Source organism: Mobula birostris, chromosome 22, assembly GCF_030028105.1.
Source record: "Mobula birostris isolate sMobBir1 chromosome 22, sMobBir1.hap1, whole genome shotgun sequence".
Taxonomy (NCBI): domain Eukaryota; kingdom Metazoa; phylum Chordata; class Chondrichthyes; order Myliobatiformes; family Myliobatidae; genus Mobula; species Mobula birostris.
In genome coordinates this window covers 14,401,119-14,425,020 of record NC_092391.1, presented here as the reverse complement: position 1 = coordinate 14,425,020, position 23,902 = coordinate 14,401,119, and the positions used below count along the sequence as shown (strand labels likewise).

General features: G+C 41.8%; 1 protein-coding gene across 7 annotated transcripts in view; it reads right to left on the bottom strand.

Annotated features, from left to right (window-relative positions):
- Window positions 1-1,723: 1,723 nt before the first annotated feature.
- The window catches only part of cntrl (centriolin), a 119,906-nt gene continuing 97,727 nt past the window's right edge, over window positions 1,724-23,902 (bottom strand). For all 7 annotated transcript variants that reach the window (XM_072240055.1, XM_072240057.1, XM_072240056.1 and 4 more), the window contains 4 exons: window positions 20,957-21,019; window positions 15,666-15,836; window positions 9,153-9,252; window positions 1,724-2,094 (listed from right to left, as the gene is read on the bottom strand). In XM_072240055.1, coding sequence (XP_072096156.1) covers window positions 2,081-2,094; window positions 9,153-9,252; window positions 15,666-15,836; window positions 20,957-21,019 — 348 coding nt within the window. In that variant the 3' untranslated portion in view covers window positions 1,724-2,080. The remainder of the gene's footprint in view (window positions 2,095-9,152; window positions 9,253-15,665; window positions 15,837-20,956; window positions 21,020-23,902) is intronic.

The following is a 23,902-nucleotide window of genomic DNA, read 5'->3' as shown; positions in this document are numbered from 1 at the left end:
TTATTCAGAACCCTATACATGTGCTCCCTAAACAATCTACTCATTTCTGCTGTGCACAATTATACTTAGCATAAACATTCAAAAGCAGTACTGTATATTCTCAGATATTAGAAATAACTTCAGTAATATCCTGTACTTTAAATCTAGTACATAGATCAGATAGCACTTATTTTCTTTAGCATCCAAAATCCTTCAACATTTTTTTTCGGTTGAAACTTCAAACAATTGGGGAAAAATTCCTTTTACTAGTTTCTCAGAACCAAAATCTAAGTCTGTTTTACTTAACAATTAATCAAAAGTAAATGGATCAGTTACTTAACTAAGCTACATTGGTTACTGAGATAATCAGTTCAAAATTGCAAAGCAATACAACTGGATCCTTAGGGACATTTGCATTTTACCATATCCTTAAGTAACACATTATACAGTTACAATGCTTTGATCCATATAGCAATGCTGTCAATAGACAAGTAAAAACCATGTTTGTGTGCATCACATTTCAGATCAATCCTCAAAATTTCAAAAGTATCTAGAAAATTCAGGATGTATTCTTGAACTTCTTTTGATATTTTAAATTAAGACAGCTTCCCTAAATGTAGGTGCAGATGATTTTTAACAGAAATCCCAAAGCAATTATCTTTGACTGGCCAAAGTGATATGAATATTTAGATACATTTCCTGAGATTGGAAAGTGGTAGTAGCAGCATATCTCTCAGTATTAACCCCACAACTATATTTTACTATATAACCATTGTGACGCCAAACCAAGTTATCAGACGATTGATGCTGATGAGAGAGATAAGGGAGACAATGGAGAAATGTTCAAAATGTTAATGAGAGAGGAGAGAGGGATAACGGAAAAGAAACACAATTCAGAATATTGACAGACCGGTTGCTTTGAACCTGAACTGTTTGAAGTTTGATGGACAGGTGATACCCCAGCAGGGGGATAAAAAGAACAGGTTTGCTAAGGCACGACACACACCATGAGATCACGAGATAATAAGACCCCTGGAAAGAGTGCTGTGCCCCCACAAGTGGTGGGAGTTTGGAGGTCCAGTTCGCGGGAACCAACCATAGGCTCACAGGGTGAAAAGGTACGATCGGTGGGAACCTGGTGTGTCTGTCCGCCCTTGCCTGGGTGCCGGGTTCACCGCGGAAGAATGGTCGTATCCGGAACGGAGGGGTCACAGTCGGTGACCACAGCGGGATAGAAGACATAAAAGGGTCCGCACGAAACCACCTGTGAACATCAAAGGTCTGCCTGAATCAAATTTGCATCTCTCTCTCTCTCCCCAACGGCACAACAGCAATTACTGCGAACTGTACTAAGCTGAACTGAACTCTGTGTCACTTAAGACTGATCATTTTACCCCTAGACTGCAATAGAGCTTGGTTGATTCCTATTACCCTAGTTCTGTGTACGTGTGTTTTATCATTGCTAACCTGTTGCATTTATATCCTTACGATTAGAGTACTGTGTTACTTATTTCTTTAATAAAACTTTATTAGTTTCTAGTAAACCAGACTCCAACTAGTGGTCCATTTCTGCTGGTTTGGCAACCCAGTTACGGGGTATGTAACACCATCTTAATACAGTAAAACATCACTATACTCCACCTATGAATGAGTGATAGATTTGCTAACTTATACTGAAATAAGAAATGACAGTATTTAGATTAATCTTTATTAATGAAAAAGATAAAATGCAAAATTTACAGACGTGTATATATACAATATTTATATAAAAACAATGTACAAACATACTGTGCAGATATGAAACAAGACTGTAATTGCATAAAAATAATGCTAAATTTAAATATCCAAATTTTAAAACAGTAGCTGGAATAAATTCTTTAAAAAAATCCCAAAATACCTGCAATGGTCTGCTTGATGAACAATATGGCACCTGGTACTTTAATAACAATTGTAATAAAACGGAAACAGTATGCACAAGGCCACACTCTGCAGCTTTGCTAAATGAGGATCCACAAGAGATTGAAATAATTGAGGTAGATCGGTTTCCTTGTCTACTTTGTGGCTGGTGAAGTCCCTTCATTGTTCAAACAGCCCTGCAATACTACCAACTGTCTTCTGTAAAACAGAAAATGAAAATCATAATTTATCACACATATCAAACTAAATGTACTATTTATGAAGCCCCTCCTCCATGGACTCTGCTACACTTCTCACTGCCTCAGTAAAGAAGCCAATATAATCAAAGACCCTTGTGTACCTTGGGCATTCTCTCTTCTACCACTCCTCCTTCTACATAAGGCAGAAAATACAGAAGTCTGAAAGGACGCACAGTAGGCTCAAAGACAGCTCCTATCCTGCAGTCATAAGACAGGCTTCCCCGATATAAGGTGGACTCTTGACTTCATAATCTACCTTGTCATGGCCTTGCACTTTATTGTCTGTCTGCATTGAACCTTCTGTACAACTAACACAATATTCTGTGCCTTTCACTTGTACTACCTCAATATGATGAAATGATCCGTATGGCATGAAAACAAAGTTTTTCCCCACTATACTTCAATACATGTGACAATTATAAACCAATTTACCAAATTTTATGAAGTGCTATAATTTAGACAAATGCCACATCCATGTAACAAACTGCTATGTCCCATCAACAAGAAGGAAAATGTTTCTCTTCTAAGTGATATTTAGTTGAAGGATTAACTGCTTTCATATCATGAGCACTCCAATATCGTCTTTCACAATGCCTGTATCACTGAATAGGCATTGAAGATGCCCATTGGATATGATACATAGTATGCACAGGTTCATTTAACCCCAGTAAGGTGCTACCCACCTGGAAGTTCAGGGGACCTATGCAGCAATCCCACACATGACCCAAAAACAGGTGCAGATCAAACTACAGCACTGTTGCAAAGTGGCTTGTGAATGAAAGCAACATGCTCCGCACATACTGTGCTTCAATACCACCATAAATGTGATTGTTAGTTTTAAATTTCTAATTCTTAAGTTCAAACATTTTTGCGAAAAAAGGTGATGTAAAATTATTTCATGTTGATTGCATGTTTTCTAAATACTTTAAAGCAAATTACTCTTTAATAATTGTAAAATGTATTCATAAAACACACCAACAAAAACTTAAATCAAACTGCTCTAAAACTTATGGTCAAAATTCCAATTAGAAGTGAGGTACGAGTCAAAATGTGTCTCTGTAATATTGATTAGTGCTACTTGGTGCTAGTGTTTAGATAGTCTTTAGATTTATTATTAATATTGTATTTTCTAGTGAATGCCATATGCTTTAATCATTACTAGACTAAAATACTTCCCAGAATTGGTTTCATCACATCGACTGCATTTACCGAAAGGTGCGTATGTTGTCAACTACTGATAGTACTGTAATTGATTCTAGATAAGACTTAATAATCCTACACATTGGCACACTTGCATCAAGCTCAGCTACTATATTAAACACCTCAATTCTATTTTTGTGCTGAAATAGTAAACTATTCAATTTCACACATTGTTACATGCAACTCCAAGTTATAGTCATTTGAGTAATGCAAATTCGCCCTGAAATGAATTCACATACCATTATACAAAAGTTTTGAGATATGGATTAAATTTCACCCTTATAGTATCTGCGTCTCTATGTGAAGATAAAATATATGAACACAGTGCAAAAAAGAAAGAACAAAATTTTAGTTACATTTGCAGTGACAGATGCCTCAGACTGCGAAGCATTTTCTCTGACATGGGCAATAGACCTGGATATGAATGTGGGGTGTCAGAAAAAATGCTTTGCATTCTGAGACATCTGTTGAGTTGTCCTCATACTGGATAAGGTGTGGCAAAGTAGAGACTCAGCTGTCATGGCGTCCATTGGGTAAACAGTGACAGCTGAATCTGTCCTTTGTCACACCTTCTCCAGTCTAAAGACAACTCAACAGGTGCCTCAGAGTACAACGCATTTTCTCTGACGTGCTGTACTGCAGGGAGCCACAGTAGCCGTGGTCAGATCCTTGAAGTAATCCCTCGGCCTTTACTCCACTGCCACTAAGTCACCACACTTTAACCAATTACACGCCTGAACTCCTTTTGCATTACTTTTCTCACAGGAAACTGATCTTTGAACACCAATCCTTTCTTTGATATCCACACTTCCTAAACTCTCTCCTAATCCAAGAGCCATGCACGTAGGAGAAAAAGCCTTGCAGATGAAGAGCATGGCAGCACTTTACAGGTGTCCCCTGCTTTTTGAACGTTCGCTTTATGAAAACTCACTGTTACGAAAGACCTACATTAGTTCCCTGCTTTCACTAACAGAAGGTGTTTTCACTGTAACGAAAAAAATCAGCGCGCGATAAAAGACAGCGTGCACCCCGAGCAGCTGCTCTTTCCCGGATTCAGAACGGCATTGCTTAAACACATGCCTGGGAGCAGCCATTTGCAAGATGAGTTCTGAGGTATCAGAAAAGCCTACAAGAGCTCATAAGGGTGTTACACTCAGCGTAAAACTAGACATAATTAAGCCTTTTGATCATGGTGAACGAAGTAAGGACAACATGAGTTTGGCTGGTGGAAGCTGATGAAGATGATGTTGAAGCAGTTTTGCATCCCATGACCAAGAACTGATAGATGAAGAGCTGATGCAATTGGAAGAGGAAAGGATAACAATCAAAACCGAATGCAGTAGCGAACTGAACGTGAAGCAACTGCGTGAGATTTTTGCTGCAATGATAAAGTACGACTTTAATTTTGAAAGGGTACGTAGGTTTAGGGGATATTTGCAGGATGGTTTGAGTGCTTACAAAGAACTGTATGATAGAAAATTGCATGAGGCTCAGCAGTCAAGCAAGCCTTCCACATCAGCCACAGCAGACGATGAACCTTGACCTTCGACATCGAGGTGGGCAGTCATAAGAGAAGATGAGCTGCCTGCCCTAATGGAAACAGACGATACCGAGATGACACTCCAGTGTCCCATCACCCCAACCTCCAGGCCGCGGACAGATACCGATTCGTGGAGAATGCAGCGATAGCTGGGAGGCACGCAGCGCATCTTTCAGAAAAAAGCCGAAATAAACATGCTAATTAATTAGGTGCCGCCCAACATGTGATTGTCGGCCCAGATCAGAGGCGATGTAATTGGCAATCACCTCTGATCTGGGCCAACAATTACGTGCTGGGTGGCACCTAATTAATTAGCTTGTTTATTTCCGCTTTTTTCTTAAAGTGTGCTGTGTACCTCCCGGCTACCGCTGTACCGCTGCATGCTTCATGAATTGGTATCGGGTCGCTGCCCGGAGGGTGGGGGCCGCTGCACCACCCAAACTCCGATGACTCAGTCTAACACACCATCATCAGTGTGCTCGGCAAGCTGTCTTCCCGATTCCCGTAAGTGATACTACACTGTACATACATTATTTCCACTTTATATAGGCTGTGTATTTTTACATGTTATTTGGTACGATTTGGCAGCTTCATAGAAGCATAGAAAATAGGTACAGGAGTAGGCCATTCGGCCCTTCGAGCTTGCACCGCCATTCAGTATGATCATGGCTGATCATCCAACTCAGAACCCTGTACCTGCCTTCTCTCCGTACCCCCTGATCTCTTTAGCCACAAGGGCCATTTCTAACTCCCTCTTAAATATAGCCAATGAATTGGCCTCAACTGTTTCCTGTGGCAGAGAATTCCACAGATTCACCACTCTCTGTGTGGAGAAGTTTTTCCTCATCTCAGTCCTAAAAGGCTTCCCCTTTATCCTCAAACTGTGACCCCTCATTCTGAACTTCCCCAACATCAGGAACAATCTTCCTGCATCTAACCTGTCCAATCCCTTTAGGATTTTATACGTTTCAATCAGATCCCTCCCTCAGTCTTCTAAATTCCAGAGAGTACAAGCCTGGTCGATCCAATCTTTCATTATATGAAAGTCCTGCCAACCCAGGAATCAATCTGGTAAAGCTGCACACAATACTCCAGGTGTGGTCTCACCAAGGCTTTGGACAACTGCAGTAGTACCTCCCTGCTCCTGTACTCGAATCTTCTTGCTATGAATGCCAGCATACCATTTGCCTTTTTCACCGCCTGCTGCACCTGCATGCCCACTTTCAATGACTGGTGTACAATGACACCCAGGTCTCATTACACCTCCCCTTTTCCTAATCGGCCACCATTCAGATAATAATGTTTTCCTGTTCTTGCCTCCAAAGTGGATAACCTCACATTTATCCACATTAAATTGCATCTGCGATGAATTTGCCCACTCACCTAACCTATCCAAGTCACCCTGCATCCACTTAGCATCCTCCTCAGAGCTAACACTGCCGCCCAGCTTCGCGTCATCTGCAAACTTGGAGATGCTGCATTTAATTCCCTCATCTATGTCATTAATATATATTGTAAACAACTGGGATCCCAGCACTGAGCCTTGAGGTACCCCACTAGTCACTGCCTGCCATTCTGAAAAGGTCCCGTTTATTCCCACTCTTTGCTTCCTGTCTGCCAACCAATTCTCTATCCACATCAATACCATACCCCCTATACCATGTGCTTTAAGTTTGCACACTAATCTCCCGTGTGGGACCTTGTCAAAAGCCTTTTGAAAATCCAAATATACCACATCCACTGGTTCTCCCCTATCCACTCTACTAGTTACATCCTCAAAAAATTCTGAGATTCGTCAGACATGATTTTCCTTTCACAAATCCATGCTGACTTTGTCCGATGATTTCACCACTTTCCAAATGTGCTGTTATCACATCTTTGATAACTGACTCTAGCATTTTCCCCACCACCGATGGCAGGCTTAGCGGTCTATAATTCCTCGGTTTCTCTCTCCCTCCTTTTTTCATAGCTTAAAGGTTACTGGAGGAGTGTTTTTGCCAACAGCGCTTGCCTGAGATTTTCCGCCGAGAGCGCTTGCGCCGTGTTTTTGCCGACAGCGCTTGCGTGAGATTTTCGCTACGGACAACAGTGCAGGCAATGATTGTGGGAAAGTATTTCTACTTTATATAGGCTGTGTATTTATCATATCATTCATGCTTTTACTATATGTTACTGTTATTTTAGGTCTTATGTGCTATTTGGCATGATTTGGTAGGTTATTTTTGGGTCTGCGAACGCTCACAAAATTTTCCCATAATAAATAAATGGTAATTGCTTCTTCGCTTTACGACATTCCGGCTCACAAACTGTTTCATAGGAATGCTCTACCTTCGGATGGCGGGGGAAGCCTGTATTTCAATCTCTGTTCACATGGCAACCTAATCAATGTGGTGGCATCACATCCAAATCTTAAATCTCTAACAGGACTGAGAGACTAAAGATAAAAACTGTCAAAAGGAGTACAAAGAAGGTTCACCAGATTGATTCCTGGGATGGCAGGACTTTCATATGATGAAAGACTGGATCGGCTAGGCTTATACTCTCTGGAATTTAGAAGATTGAGGGGGGATCTGATTGAAACGTATAAAATTCTAAAGGGATTGGACAGGTTAGATCCAGGAAGATTGTTCCCGATGTTGGGGAAGTTCAGAACGAGGGGTCACAGTTTGAGGATAAAGGGGAAGCCTTTTAGGACCGACATGAGGAAAAACTTCTTCACACAGAGAGTGGTGAGTCTGTGGGACTGTCTGCCACAGGAAACAGTTGAGGCCAGTTCACTGGCTATATTTAAGAGGGAGTTAGATAAGGCCCTTGTGGCTAAAGGGATCGGGGGTATGGAGAGAAGGCAGGTACAGGGTTCTGAGTTGGATGATCAGCCATGATCGTACTGAATGGCGGTGCAGGCTCGAAGGGCCAAATAGCCTACTCCTGCACCTATTTTCTATGTTTCTATGTTCCTATGTAAAATTTGTTGTTCCTTCCGCATGGGCCTTTTTATTCCACCCCACACTAACCTCCACCCCCACCCCCCCCTCCATCGAGTCTAATGTTGGCATCAATTGTTAATTGATGGAAGTGGGTCACTTTGTTACTGCTGAAAAAAAATGGCTTAAATATGAAAGAAAAACATCCTGGAGGAAAAGATCACCTCTCACAGTATGAGATTCCATCAGAAAAGGAGATATGCATTACAGAAAATTGTGATACAGACTGTTTCTAAGAAAATTCAAACATTATTTTTATTTAAATTAAATAACTGAAAATTGTGCTGACTTTAAAAGTTGAAATGTTTTTTCAGCAGTGTTGAACTTTATTCAAGGTTAATGAGCCTACCAGAAATCTATGAGATCATCCAAATATTTACTGAAATTTCTGTCTGCCAATGTTACCCTGCTATTAAACATGTAACTAATGTAACAAAATACCTTTAAACCACTTTCCTGTGGTTTGCTTCCTGCTTTAAAATAATAATAATTATATCATGTCATTCAGCCCATCAGGTCCCAATCCCCTCTTCTGATCAGAGTTTTGCCAATTGTCAATCCCACTGATAGGTTTTGAGGGTTAGTTGGAGTAGAATCAAGTGTAATCAAAAGGTTTATTAAGAATAATTATCATTAAGTTAAAGCACAAGACAAGGGTAGTTAATTTAAGATCTAAATTATCTGTAACTTACCTATTTTCTGTGCAGTAGAATCTCTCCATGAAAATATAAATGGGAATATCTGAACCTGTTCAAAAGGTAAACTCTCCAACCTGAATGCTGAGAAACAACAAACATTTGTGCTCCGTAGTAGTGTTCAATATCTGATTGCAGGTGCACAATGATGACAGGCATCTCTACGGAAGCTGGGGACATCCATGTTTGCAAAAGCAGACAGGATATTTAGATGTAAGAAACTAGGAATGGTTGCAGTCAAGGAACATGGCAAAATCAAAGAAAACGAGTTGGAAACTGGGAAGAGATCAAATGAAGTGACGTGGTGGAGCTGTAACTTTACAGATTAAATATGCACAGTCACAGGGCAGAAAGTTCAGTTCTGGGTGCAGATAATTTTTTTAAATAGAAATATAGGCTACTGGTGTATCAAGCATCTTTATTGGTACAAATTATACGACTAAAAATTTAATCTGGATAAAAATTTCCCTTGAAATAAATATTTCTAGTTACATCTTTTATTGCTGTAGAATCTCATTTAAATGTCAGTCAGATTTTGTGTAGAAAGGCAACTGGGAAAGTGGGTATTGAAAAAATACATAACTCATCCCTTGTTTACCTGAAACTTGTTCAGTACCAAGCAAATGGGAATGCTTTCCCTGTAAAAATCTTTCGGCTGGTCTCCTGGAAGGCGACTGGGATATTCTGTGGAGTGAAACCTGAAAGACAAGAATACTTGAATTTATACAGCTCTATCAACATTGCAAAATGTATGACATGCATACAAAATGCTGAACAAACTCAGCAAGTCAGGCAGCATCTACAGAGGGGAATAAACAATCAATGCTTTGGGCTGGGGCTCTTCATCAGGACCTGGCGTTGACTGTTTATTCCCCCTCCATAGTCCCTCCAGCATTTTGTGTGTTGTTCAAGATTTCCAGAATCTGTTGTGTGTATCAGATATGATGCTTCACAGAAACAATATGAAATGGTACTTAGCTATGCCATATGAGGAGATATTAATAGATGAACAAAACTTCAGCAATAGCTTAAACAAAGTGGTGAGTTTTAAGAGTGGTATATGCAGAGAGGCATAGGAAGGGAATACTGGAGTCCAGACTCAAAATTTGATTTTGAGTTTGATGAACAATGCTAACACATCACCACCCATCCCGACTGTCATGGCAAAGGTAGTCTTGATAGAGATTAAAATCATGGATGTGCAGTAGAAATGAAGGTATATAGAGATCTTGGATGTTTGTAAGGCTGGAGCTATTTGCACTGTAAGGCAATGGAAAGCATATATTAGATTTTAAAATTTCAAGTTGAAATTTTGCTGTACTGAGTTAGTATAAGTCAGCAAACACAGGGAAAAGGGTGAATAGGTTTGGATCAAGTTAGCAAAAGGGAGCAAATCCTTCAATGAGATAAAGTGAAGGATGAAGGAGATCCATCAGAAGAGCAAAAATCACCTCTACAGGTAGCATGGGCAAGTGGGTTTCAGAGACAGATAGATGGTTCATATATTAAAACAGGACGTCAGTCTTGTATTCTGTCAGCCAAATACGACCACAAATTGGTCCAAGTACCCAGGCTTTGGTCTTCCATATATTTAGATATAAGAAACTACTGGTCCACTAGGAATGGTTGCCAGTCAAGGAACATGGCAAAAATCAGAGAATACGAGTTGGAAACTGGCAAGCGATCAAATGAAGTAACGTGGTGGAGCTATAACTTTACAGATTGAATATGTAAAACAAAAAGCAAAAAAAAAATTCTGTAAGTACAATATTAAAACAGAAATGCTGGGAACACTCAGCATGTCAAACAACTTTCAAGGAAAGAAGAAGTGAGTTAATGTTTCAGATTGATAACCCTGCAACTCTGTTTCTCTCTCCACAGCTGCTGTCTCACCTGATGAGAATCTCAAGCCTTTTCTGTTTTTAACTAGTTCCCAGGGTTATGCAAACTCTTAGGTCAATTGGCTGTTGTAAATCGCTCATGGTGTAATTGATTTAATTGACTGGTGGGATTATTGCTGGTGCGGGTGTGTTTAAGAGACATCATTCCCACAATCCTGATTGTGAAGTTGCAGAACCCGGGCCTCTGTACCTCCCTCTACAATTGGATCCTTAACTTCCTAACCAGAAGACCACAGTCTGTGCGGATTGGTGATAACATGTCCTCCTCGCTGACGATCAACACTGGCGCACCTCAGGGGTGTGGCTTAGCCCACTGCTCTACTCGCCCTATACACATGACTGTGTGGCTAGGCATAGCTCAAATAGCATCTATAAATTTGCTGACGATACAACCATTGTTGGTAGAATCTCAGGTGGCAACGAGAGGGCGTACAGGAGTGAAATCTGCCAACTAGTGGAATGGTGCCATAGCAACAACCTGGCACTCAACATCAGTAAGACGAAAGAGCTGATTGTCGACTTCAGGAAGGGTAAGATGAAGGAACACATACCAGTCCTCAGAAGGATCAGAAGTGGAGAGAGTGAGCAGCTTCAAGTTCCTGGGCGTCAAGATCTCTGAGGATCTAACCTGGTCCCAGCATATTGATGTAGTCATAAAGAAGACAAGACAGCACTATACTTCATTAGGAGTTTGAAGAGATTTGGCATATCAACAAATACACTCATAAACTTCTATAGTTGTACTGTGGAGAGCATCCTGACAGGCTGCATCACTGTCTGGTATGGAGGAGCTACTGCACAGGACCGAAAGAAGCTGCAGAAGGTTGTAAATGTAGTCAGCTCCATCTTGGGCACTAGCCTACAAAGTACCCAGGACATCTTTGGGGTGCGGTGCCTGAAGGCACACGCAGCGATTCAGGAACAGCTTCTTCCCCTCTGCCATCCGATTCCTAAGTGGACATTGAAGCTTTGGACACTACCTCACTTTTTAAAAAAATATACAGTATTTCTGTTTTTGCACATTAAAAAAATTATTCAATATAAGTAATTGATTTGCTTGTTTATTTATTATGTTTGTTGTGTACATCCCTCCCTCTGCCAACCCGACGTCGGCGTGTAACATCATTTACACCGTCACAGCCAGACTACAAACCCAGCACCCGAGTGCCCTCGTTACCATCTCGGGTGACTTCAACCATGTTACCATGGCTAGAACACTGCCCAACTTCACGCAGTATGTGAGCTGTACAACCAGAGGGGAGAGGACTCTGGATTTGATGTACGCTAACGTTAAGGATGCATACAGCTCCTCTCCCCTCTCCCCACTGGGAAGGTCAGATCACAACCTGGTGCATCTAAAACCCTGCTACGTGCCTCTGGTGAAGAGTAAACCTGCAACCTCGAGGACAGTGAGAAAATGGTCGGAGGGGGCTTATGAGGCGCTCCAGGGTTGTTTTGAGGTGACAGACTGGCAGGCACTCTGTGAGCCACATGGAGAGGATATTGATGGGCTCACAGAGTGCATCACTGATTACATCAACTTCTGTGTGGACTGCAATGTTCCGACAAGAACTGTCCTTTGTTATTCAAATAACAAGCCATGGGTAACAAAGGACATTAAGGACATCCTGAACGCTAAAAAGAGGGCGTTTAGAGATGGAAATAGGGAGGAGCTGAGGGCAATACAGAGAGACCCGAAAGCCAGGATCAGGGAGACTAAAGACAGGTACAGGAGGAAGCTTGAGTGGAAACTCCAGCAGAACAAAATGAGAGAGGCCTGAAGGGGGATGAGGACTATCACTGGGTTCCGGCAAACTAGCAACAGAGGAGCTGAAGGCAGTGTGGACAGGGCCACGAACTTAACCTGTTCTTTAACAGATTTGACATTGTGGCCCCTGCCCATCCCCCACATGAGCCATCTGTTGTCGGCCCCCAACCAACACATATTCCACTCTCCCCTCCTATGCCTCCTCACAGTCCCCCACCCTGCTCTCATGACCATACCCCTTCTCCACATGAAACCACCACAGTGGGCTTCACAGCTGAACAGGTGAGAAGACAGCTGAAACATCTCAACCCAAGCAAGGCTGCAGGACCGGATGGTGTCAGTACCAGGGTGCACAAAGCCTGTGCCCCTCAGCTATGTGGAGTACTTCACCATGTATTCAAACTGAGCCTGAGGCTCCGGAGGGTTCCTGTGCTGTGGAAGACGTCCTGCCTCATCCCTGTGCCGAAGATGCCGTGCCCCAGCGGCCTCAATGACTACAGACCAATGGCATTGACCTCCCACATCATGAAGACCCTGGAGAGACTTGGTCTGGAGCTGCTCCGGCCTATGGTCAGGCCACACTTAGATCCCCTCCAGTTCCCCTACCAGCCCCGACTAGGAGTTGAGGATGCCATCGTCTACTTGCTGAACCGTGTCTACGCCCACCTGGACAAGCCAACGAGCACTGTGAGGGTCATGTTTTTTGACTTCTCCAGTGCGTTCAACACCATCCGCCCTGCTCTGCTGGGGGAGAAGCTGACAGCAATGCAGGTGGATGCTTTCCTGGTATCATGGATTCTTGATCACCTGACTGGCAGACCACAGTACGTGTGCTTGCAACACTGTGTGTCCGACAGAGTGATCAGCAGCACTAGGGCTCCACAGGGGACTGACTTGTCTCCCTTTCTCTTCATCATTTACACCTCGGACTTCAACTACTGCACAGAGTCTTATCATCTTCAGAAGTTTTCTGATGGCTCTGCCATAGTTGGATGCATCAGCAAGGGAGATGAGGCTGAGTACAGGGCTACGGTAGGAAACTTTGTCACATGGTGTGAGCAGAATTATCTGCAGCTTAATGTGAAAAAGACTAAGGAGCTGGTGGTAGACCCGAGGAGAGCAGGGGGTCAGTGTGGACATGGTGGAGGATTACAAATACCCGGGGATATGAATTGACAATAAACTGGACTGGTCAAAGAACATTGAGGCTGTCTACAAGAAGGGTCAGAACCGTCTCTATTTCCTGAGGAGACTGAGGTCCTTTAACATCTGCTGGATGATGCTGAGGATGTTCTACGAGTCTGTGGTGGCCAGTGCTATCATGTTTGCTGTTGTGTGCTGGGGCAGCAGGCTGAGGGTAGCAGACACCAACAGAATCAACAAACTCATTCATAAGGCCAGTGATGTTGTGGGGATGGAACCGGACTCTCTGATGGTGGTATCTGAAAAGAGGATGCTGTCCAAGTTGCATGCCATCTTGGACAATGTCTCCCATCCACTACATAATGTACTGTTGGGCACAGGAGTACATTCAGCCAGAGACTCATTCCACCGAGATGCAACACAGAGCGTCATAGGAAGTCATTCCTGCCTGTGGCCATCAAACTTTACAACTTCTCCCTTGGAGGGTCAGACACCCTGAGCCAATAGGCTGGTACTGGACTTATTTTCTGGCACAATTTACATATAACTATTTATGGTTTTATTACTATTTATTATTTATGGTGCAACTGTAACGAAAACCAATTTCCCCCGGAATCAATAAAGTATGACTATGACTATAAAACTACTATGTTTTATTTTATTTATTAATATTATTATTTCTCTCTCTGCTAGATTATGTATTGCATTGAACTGCTGCTGCTAAGCTAACAAATTTCATGTCACATACCGGTGATAATAAACCCAATTCTGATTCTGATTCTGATGTGAGAGAATAGGTTACAGGGAAATCACTGGAGGAATGGGATTGTTCTGAGTCAGGCAGTAATTGGCTGAATGCACCCCTTCTGTGTTTATTGTTTATCACAGTCATACAGAACGTCATTTGTAACTTAATCAAGAACATTTTCAGTACTGTTGCAGAAATGAAAATGTGAATAGAAGGAGAAATTACAAAGAAAGTGGTCATAACAGAAATAATGCTTTTTTAAAAAATTAAATATTTATGTAGCACTAATATTTGTTGAATAACCGACATTTCCACAGACAGCCACTCGGTATTTTTCAAGACTGTTTTGGCTTAGCTCGTTACTACAAAATGTCTATTTGTTTTTTTTTCCATTTAGGTAATTACAATGAGTTATAATGATGGTAAAAAAACAAAGGGAACCCATACATGCTGCATATATGAAAATGTACACAATTACTCAAACATTTAACAGATCAACATATGAAACAGCAGAACTAGAAGGAAAAAGCTCCCAGAGATAAAGCAAAGACAGGAGTCAAAAGAAGTGGTCAAAAGGTTTAAGAATATAAATGATGAAGATGAGAAAAAAAGTGGCTGATGATTTAATGTTTTGTATATTTTTTTAAAAACATAACAGGTATCTTCAACAAGACTTTGATGCAGGAAATGAACATTAAAAGAGGGGAAAATTGAATCCAAAAGGTCAAAATGGGATTTTTTGCCAGTGGCTGATATAAAAGACGAAGTTTTTTGTAGTTTCATCAACATAAATCAAAAACATGTTTCAAAATGTTTACTGTGCCTATCAAGCTAGTTACGGAAAGTACATGTCTGGGTTGTTTTATAATTTTATATACGAGCATACCCCTAAGTCAACACAAGGTATCATTCAAGAAATTTCTCAGGGATGTGTCCTTGGCCTAACTATCTTCAACCATTTCATCAATAATCTTTCCTTCATCATAATTTAATGAGGTCATTTGCTGCAGATTCAAGAGCATTTAGCTCCATTCTGAACATATTGAAGCAGCCTGTTGCAGGCTCTATATAACTCATCAGGACTGCAAAGGAATTCTCACCAAATGGATTAATGTAGCCACAGTGACATCAAGAAGAAAAGAGGTCATTTGATTCGTGCTCCTTTTACTGAAGTACTTTCACCATCAGGACAACACAGTTGCAGTATGTCATGCAGGATGTACTCAAACAACTTAAAGTTTGTTTAACTTGACTGGCACCTCTCAAACTTCACCACTCAGAAGGACAAAAGTAGCAATGTCCTAACATCATCGTCTTCAAATAACACCTTGAAATGGGATTGGTGAATCACATTTCCGTTGCTGCTTGATTCACATTCCTGAATTCCTAAAACTACTGTTGTAGTGTAATAGTTTATTAGTTGAAGACAGATCATTGGACACGACTGTTTCTTCCTTCAATAAAACCTTGAGTTGATCTTTCATTGCTTTTTCTTGCTGATATAGCCGTAGTTAGTTTGCAAGTCTTTCATTGCTACATTTTGCTACCTACCTTACTTGTGCCATCAGTCTGATAATGATGAGATGAGTTTACACTCATGCTGGTAACAAGTTCATCCAGGGCATCCACTCGCCTTCTCAGGTTTGTCAGATTACCCTGTGTCTGCTGCCTTCGTTTACAGAGTGCTTCAGCTTGTTCTGACATGCACTGACGAATCTGTGCCTAAACAACAGAAAAACTGATTAACAATGACAAACCGACTTATTAAAAGTAGATGTTCTTAAGATCAGTGATATAAAACTTTGTTAAATTACTTTTCAGTGTACATTGCAGTCAGCAGAAAAGGTCACTGGCTGCAGCTTACCATCACTGCAGGACTTGTGTGTGTCTGGGACAAAGGAGGAGGCAGGGGGAAAAAAAAATCATAGCAGACTCTACCCATCCAGCAAACTGCTTTTTCCAAAAGATCCCTTCTGCAAAGCTCTATAGGACTATTAAACCAAAAACTTCATGCCATTTTAGAAGTTTCTTCTCTAGGCAGTTAATCTGATCAACAATTTTAATTACCCCTCACCCCCTTCTCTATCTATTACCCCTGTCACAACATTGCAAACACTTTAAACCACTTTTTATAATGCTGTTTACATTGTAAATGCACGCTGGTATTTATGCCCATTTTATTCTATACATGTACTTTAACTTTCTATTTACATATAATTCTTCATATGAACTATATGTAAATACTGAAGAATTATATGTAATTCTGAAGAGCTGAATGCTGTTGCTCTTTGTTACATGTCAAACGCTGACCAACACTCCACAGCAGACATAAATATATATGGCAAGTAAAGTTGATCATTGATCCTTGATTCTGGTGCAATTTCTGCTTTCTTGGGCTTCCCTGGCAATCACACCAATTGTGATTAAGCACATCCTATTGTATGAGGTGCTTAATATGATACTCGATAATCAGAAGTTTCAAGAGGAATGGTCTTTTCAAAAATGTTTCCTGATGATTAAAAAGGGACATGGAAACATGCAAGTATATTTTTAAATTGACTTAATGAACTACAGATATCACGATCTTCTGAAGTACTTGGAAGTAATTCTCAAGCAAGCAAGTGGACAAAGGTTCATCACCATGGCCCGAAGTAAGGCGGGGGGGGGGCGGACTCCAAGCCAGGCAGAAATATAGAGGAATGAGACTCCCTCTACCCAACTCCTTGTCAGCAAATATGCAGTCATTGGAGAACAACATTGAGGACCTGAGGGCAAGATTGTTATATTAAAGAGAAATGAGAGATTGTTGTGTTCTATGTTTAAGCAAGACATGGATTACTGCCAGCATGCCAGATCTGGGAATCAGACCTAAAGGCTTCTCAATTTACAGGATGGACTGAACTGCTAATTCGTTAAAGACAAAGGCTGAAGGTATGTGTTTCATAATAAATTCTTGATGGTGCTACAATGTAGTGGTTTTGTTGAACTCGTGTTCCCAACCTTGAACACCTAATAGTCAAATGTCGTCTATTCTATTTACCTAGGGAGCTCTCCTCCATAATCCTGACAGTGTACATACCACCAGTGGCCAACTACAATGAAGTACTTGAGATGCTACATGATACCGAAACTAAACAAGAAACATTTCATCCTGACGTATTTCAAATCATAGTCAGGGACTTCAACCAAACTTGTTTGAAGGAATCCCTGCCCAATTACCATCAGCATATAACTTGTAGCATCAGAGGTTCCAAAACACTAGATCATTGTTATACTAAGATAAGGAATGCCTACATTTCCATGCCTAGACTGCATTTTGGGAAATCTGATTACTTGACTGTCCTCCTTCTACCTGCATACAGGCAGAGCCTAAAGAGCAAGGCTCCAGCGATAAGCATAACAAAGAGGTGGCACTGGAGGCAGAGCAGCGGTCTTGGGGTTGCTTCAAATTGGTGGACCAGGCTGTATTCAAGGATTCATTTGTGGACTTATAAAAACAATTGTAAATGAGTGTGTCTCCACAAAATCAACCAGAAGCCCTCGATGATCCGCAATCTGCTGAGGACCAGATCAAAGACATTCAAATCTCATAATCAAGAAAGCTACAAGAGGTCCAGGTATGATCTCTGGAAAGTCATCTCATGAGCGAAGTGGCAATTCTTGTCTAAACTTGAGTCAATGAAGGATGCTCAACAGTTGTGGCAGGGCCTGAATGCTATCACTTCTTATAAAGGTAATCAAGCAACATAGACCACAACAGGATTTCACTTCCAGATCAGCCCAATGCCTTCTATGCTCACTTTGGCCATCAAAACATGGAGAAACCATCACAAACTCCCATTGCTCCCAAAGATCCTGTAATTTCAATCTCTGAGGTTGATGTATGAGCAGCCTTCAGTCAGGCGAATCCATAAAAAGCATTGGGTCCAGACAGGGTACCTGGCCAAGTACTAAAGACCCATGCTGATCAACTGGCTTGAGTGTTCACTGAGATCTTTAATCTCTTGCTTCGACAGTCCTAGGTAACCACCAGACTCAATGACTATTTGTCCAGTAGCACTTACATCCACAGTGATAAAGTGTTTTTGAGAGGTTGGTGATGAAACATATCAACTCCTGCCTGAGAAGCGACTTGGATCCTCTCCTAGTGGCGCAACAGGTCCACAGCAGATGCCATTTCATTGGCTCTTCACTCAATCCTGGAACACCTACACAGCAAAGATGCATACATCAGGATGCTCTTTATTGACCACACTCGACATTCAATACTATCATCCGCTCAAAATTAATCAACAAGCTTCAAGATATGGGCCTCAATACTGCCTTCTGTAAGTTTGCTGACAAGACCACTGTCATTGCCGAATCAAAGGTAGTGATGAATCAGCACAGAGGAGGGAGATTGAAATTCTGGCTGAATGGTACCACAACACCAATCTCTTACTCAATGTCAGCAAACCTAAAGAGCTGATTATTAACTTCAAGAGGATGAACCTGAGGTCTGTGAGTCTGTGCACATCAGAGGTGGCGAGGGTCAGTAACTTTAAATTCCTCGGTGTTATCATTTCAGAGGACCTGTCCTGGGTCCAGCATGTAACTTTCAATTACAAAGAAAGCACAGCAGCACCTCTGCTTCCTTAGAAGTTTGCAAAGATTCAGTATGACATCTATAACTTTGACAAACCTCTATAGATGTGCGGTGGAGAGTATATTAACTGGCTGCATCACATCCTGGTACGGAAACACCAATGCCCTTGAACAGAAAATTCTACAAGAAGTAGTCATAGTCATAGTCATATTTTATTGATCCTGGGGGAAATTGGTTTTCGTTACAGTTGCACCATAAATAATAAATAGTAATAAAACCATAAATAGTTAAATAGTAATATGTAAATTGTGCCAGGAAGTAAGTCCAGTACCAGCCTATTGGCTCAGTGTCTGACCCTCCAAGGGAGGAGTTGCAAAGTTTGATAGTCACAGGCAGAAATGACTTCCTATGACACTCTGTGTTGCGTCTCGGTGGAATGAGTCTCTGGCTGAATGTACTCCTGTGCCCAACCAGTACATTATGTAGTGGATGAGAGACATTGTCCAAGATGGCATCCAACTTGGACAGCATCCTCTTTTCAGGCACCACCATCAGAGAGTCCAGTTCCATCCCCACAACATCACTGGCCTTATGAATGAGTTTGTTGATTCTGTTGGTGTCTGCTACCCTCAGCCTGCTGCCCCAGCACACAACAGCAAACATGATAGGATTAGCTACCACAGACTCATAGAACATCCTCAGCATCGTCCAACAGATGTCAAAGGACCCCTGTCTCCTCAGGAAATAGAGACGGCTCTGACCCTTCTTGCAGACAGCCCCAGCTTTCTTAGACCAGTCCAGTTTATTGTCAATTCGTATCCCCGGGTATTTGTAATCCTCCACCATGTCCACACTAACCCCCTGGATGGAAATAGGGGTCACTGGTACCTTAGCTCTCCTCAGGTCTACCACCAGCTCCTTAGTCTTTTTCACATTAAGCTGCAGATAATTTTGCTCACACCATGTGACAAAGTTTCCTATCGTAGCCCTGTACTCAACCTCGTCTCCCTTGCTGATGCATCCAACTATGGCAGAGTCATCAGAAAACTTCTGAAGATGACAAGACTCTGTGCAGTAGTTGAAGTCCGAAGTGTAAATGGTGAAGAGAAAGGGAGACAAGACAGTCCCCTGTGGAGCCCCAGTGCTGCTGATCACTCTGTCGGACACACAGTGTCGCAGGCACACGTACTGTGGTCTGCCAGTCAGGTAATCAAGAATCCATGATACCATGGAAGCATCCACCTGCATTGCTGTCAGCTTCTCCCCCAGCAGAGCAGGACGGATGGTGTTGAACGCACTGGAGAAGTCAAAAAACATGACCCTCACAGTGCTCGCTGGCTTGTCCAGGTGGGCGTAGACACGATTCAGCAGGTAGACGATGGCATCCTCAACTCCTAGTAGTGGTTATGGCAAAGCCCATCACAGTAAAGCCCTCCCCACCACTGAGCACATCTACCGAAAATGCTGTCACAGGAAAGCAGCACCCAGCATCAGGGATCCCCACCACCTGGGTTATGCTTTCATTCTTGTTGCTGCCATCAAGGAGGTGGTACAGGATCCTCAGAATCCGCACAGCCAAGTTCAGGAACAGTTATTACTCCTCAACCATCGAGCTCTTAAACCATAGGGGATAAACTTCACTTGCCCCATTACCAAAATGTTCCCACAACCTGCAGACTCACTTTCAAAGTCTAGTCATCTCATGTTCTCAATGTTTATTGTTTATTTATATATAGTTGTTATTTCTTTCTTTTTGTATTTGCACAGTTTGTTGTCTTTTGTACACTGGTTGAAAGACTTATTGGTACAGTCATGCATTAATTCTATCATGGTTATTATTCTTTTATGGATTTATTCAGTATGCCTGCAAGAAAATAAATTTCAGGGTAGTACATGGTGATATATATGCAATTTGATAATAAATTTATTTTGAACTTAAGTGAAAATCATCAATGTAAGCTCCTGATATTCAGTTTCTCGTTATTCTTCTCAGCATTTTTACTTTCAAAGATAATTCATTATTTTTAACACTGAAGATGGAAGAACATTTATGAAATTATAACTATTCTCAGATGGAATGGAAACAAGAGAAAGCAAATTATCAGTAATGAACTTCAACCCCTGAAAGTACTGTTTTGAAGATTAGTGATACACATCTCAAAAATGAATTTAGATATTTTAAGTTATCATTGTTTACAAATACTAGCAGTAATGTCATTATTATATAAAAATAATTTTACCATAGACATTTACCAACCTTTAGCCGATCTTCTTGTTGTCGTAAGTTTTCTCTTAGCACTTCTCCACGCCACTGTTCATCCTGGATAAGGAAAGAATAAAGGTTCCTCTAACACTTGTCCCTTACAGGATGCTTATATGTGCACACAGGAAGACGACCCAATTCTAGCACCCCTTATTTTCTCTTGTAATAACTTGAATAAACAGTTAAGGCGCATTTTCAAGACAGTGCTGGTGAACCACAGGAACATGTTAAAATCTGCAGTGCAAAATTTCCCTTTAAGCAACATACTTTGAGTAGCATTTACACGATCTTCTGCAGGACTCGGCAGACTTAACTCTCAAAGCAAGCAGGTACTGCACCTTTAAACAGACAAAGGTACATTGCCATGGCCAGAAGGGAGGAAGGAGGGGAGGACTTCAAGCCAGACTGAAAGGCCGATCATTTAAAGTTCCTCTACCCAGCATCTTGTTAGCAAATGTATAGCCACTGAAGAATAAAACTAAAAACCCAAGGACAAGATTGTTGTATCAGAGGGAAATAAGGAATTGCTACGTTCTGTGGTTCATGGAGACACGACTCACTCTGGTCATGCCAGATATGTCGGTAAGACCTGAAGGCTTTGGATACACAGGATGAACTGGATGGCTGATTTGGAGAAGGAAAAGGTGGGGGGTCTGTGTTTCATGATAAACACTTGGTGGTGCTCGAATGTGGTGGCTTGGTTGCACTCTTGTTCCTCTGACCTGAAGCATCTAACCATTCGATTGAGCATGTAGATATTAAGAAAGAGGATGTGCTGGAACTTTTGGAAAGCATCAAGTTGGATAAGTCACAGGGACCAGATGAGATGTACCCCAGGCTACTGTGGGAGGTGACAGCAAAGATTGCTGAGTCTCTGGCGATGATCTTTGCATCATCAATGGGGACAGGTGAGGTTCCAGAGGATTGGAGGGTTGCCGATGTTGTTCCTTTATTCTAGAAAGGGAGTAGAGATAGCCCAGGAAATTATAGACCAGTGAGCCTTACTTCAGTGGTTGGTAAGTTGATGGAGAAGATCCTGAGAGGCAGGATTTATGAACATTTGGAGAGGTATAATATGATTAGGAATAGTCAGCATGGCTTTGTCAAGGGCAGGTTGTGTCTTACAAGCCTGATTGAATTTTTTGAGGATGTGACTAAACACATTGATGAAGGAAGAGCAGTAGATGTAGTGTGTATGGATTTCAGCAAGGCATTTGATAAGGTACCCCATGCAGGGCTTATTGAGAAAGTAAGAAGGTATGGGATCCAAGGGGACGTTGCTTTGTGGATCCAGAACTGGCATGCCCACAGAAGGCAAAGTGGTTGTAGACGGATCATATTCTGCATGGAGGTCGGTGACCAGTGGTGTGCCTCAGGGATCTGTTCTGGGACCCTTACTCTTCGTGATTTTTATAAATGACCTGGATGAGGAAGTGGAGGGATGGGCTAATAAAGTTTGCTGATGACACAAAGGTTGGAGATGTTGTGGATCGTGCGTCAGAGGTTACAGCGGGACATTGATAGGATGCAAAACTGGGCTGAGATGTGGCAGATGGAGTTCACCCCAGATAAGTGTGAAGTGGTTCATTTTAGTAGGTCAAATATGATGGCAGAATATAGTATTAATGGTAAGACTCTTGACAGTGTGGAGGATCAGAGAGATCTTGGGGTCTGAGTCCATAGGACGCTCAAAGCAGCTGCGCAGGTTGACTCTGTGGTTAAGAAGGCATATGGTGCAATTGCCTTCATTAATTGTGGAATTGAATTTAGGAGCTGAGAGATAATGCTGCAGCTATATAGGACCCTGTTCAGACCCCACTTGGAGTACTGTGCTCAGTTCTGGTCACCTCATTACAGGAAGGATGTGGAAGCCATAGAAAGGGTGCAGAGGAGATTTACAAGGATGTTGCCTGGACTGGGGAACATGCCTTATGAAAACAGGTTGAATGAACTTGGCCTTTTCTCCTTGGAGTGACGGCGGATGAAAGGTGACCCGATAGAGGTGTATAAGATGATGAGAGGCATCGATCGTGTGGATAGTCAGAGGCTTTTTCCCGGGGCTGAAATGGCTAACACAAGAGGGCACAGGTTTAAGGTGCTGGGGAGTAGGTACAGAGGAGATGTCAGGGGTAAGTTTTTTAGGCAGAGGGTGGTGAGTGAGTGGAATGGGCTGCTGGCAATGTTGGTGGTGGTGGATACGATGGAGTCTTTTAAGACACTTTGGATAGGTACATGGAGCTTAGAAAAATAGAGGGCTATGGGTAAGCCAATTGCTAAGGTAGGGACATGTTTGGTACAACTTTGTGGGCTGAAGGGCCTGTATTGTGCTGTAGGTTTTCTATGTAAAGTGATGACTGTTCTACTTACAAAGAGTTCTCATCTGTGTTTCTCACTGCAGTTTACATACTGCCAAAAGCCAAAATTAATCAAGTACTCGAGATATTAAATACTGTCACCACTAAACAAGAAGCAGCCCACCCCGAAGCATTTCAAATCATAGTTGGGAACTGCAGACAGCCTTGTTTAAAGAAATCTCTGCCCAATTATCATCAGCATATAACTGGCAACACCAGGGGTTCTAACACACTTGACCACTAAGGAATGCCTAGACTGCATTTCGAGAAATCTGATCACTTGACTGTCTTCTTCCTACCTGCATAGAAGCAAAGACTAAACTATTATGTGCAGTTTTGGTCACCAAATTACGGGAAGGATATTAATAAGGTTGAAAGAGTGCAGAGAAGGTTTACAAGGATGTTGCTGGGACTTCAGAAAGTGAGCTACAGAGAAAGATTGAATAGGTTAGGACTTTATTCCCTGGAGCGTAGATGAATGAGGGGAGATTTGATAGAGGTATATAAAATTATGATGGATGTAGATAGAGTGAATGCAAGTAGGCTTTTCCCATTGAGGCTAGGGAAGAAAAAAACCAGAGGACAT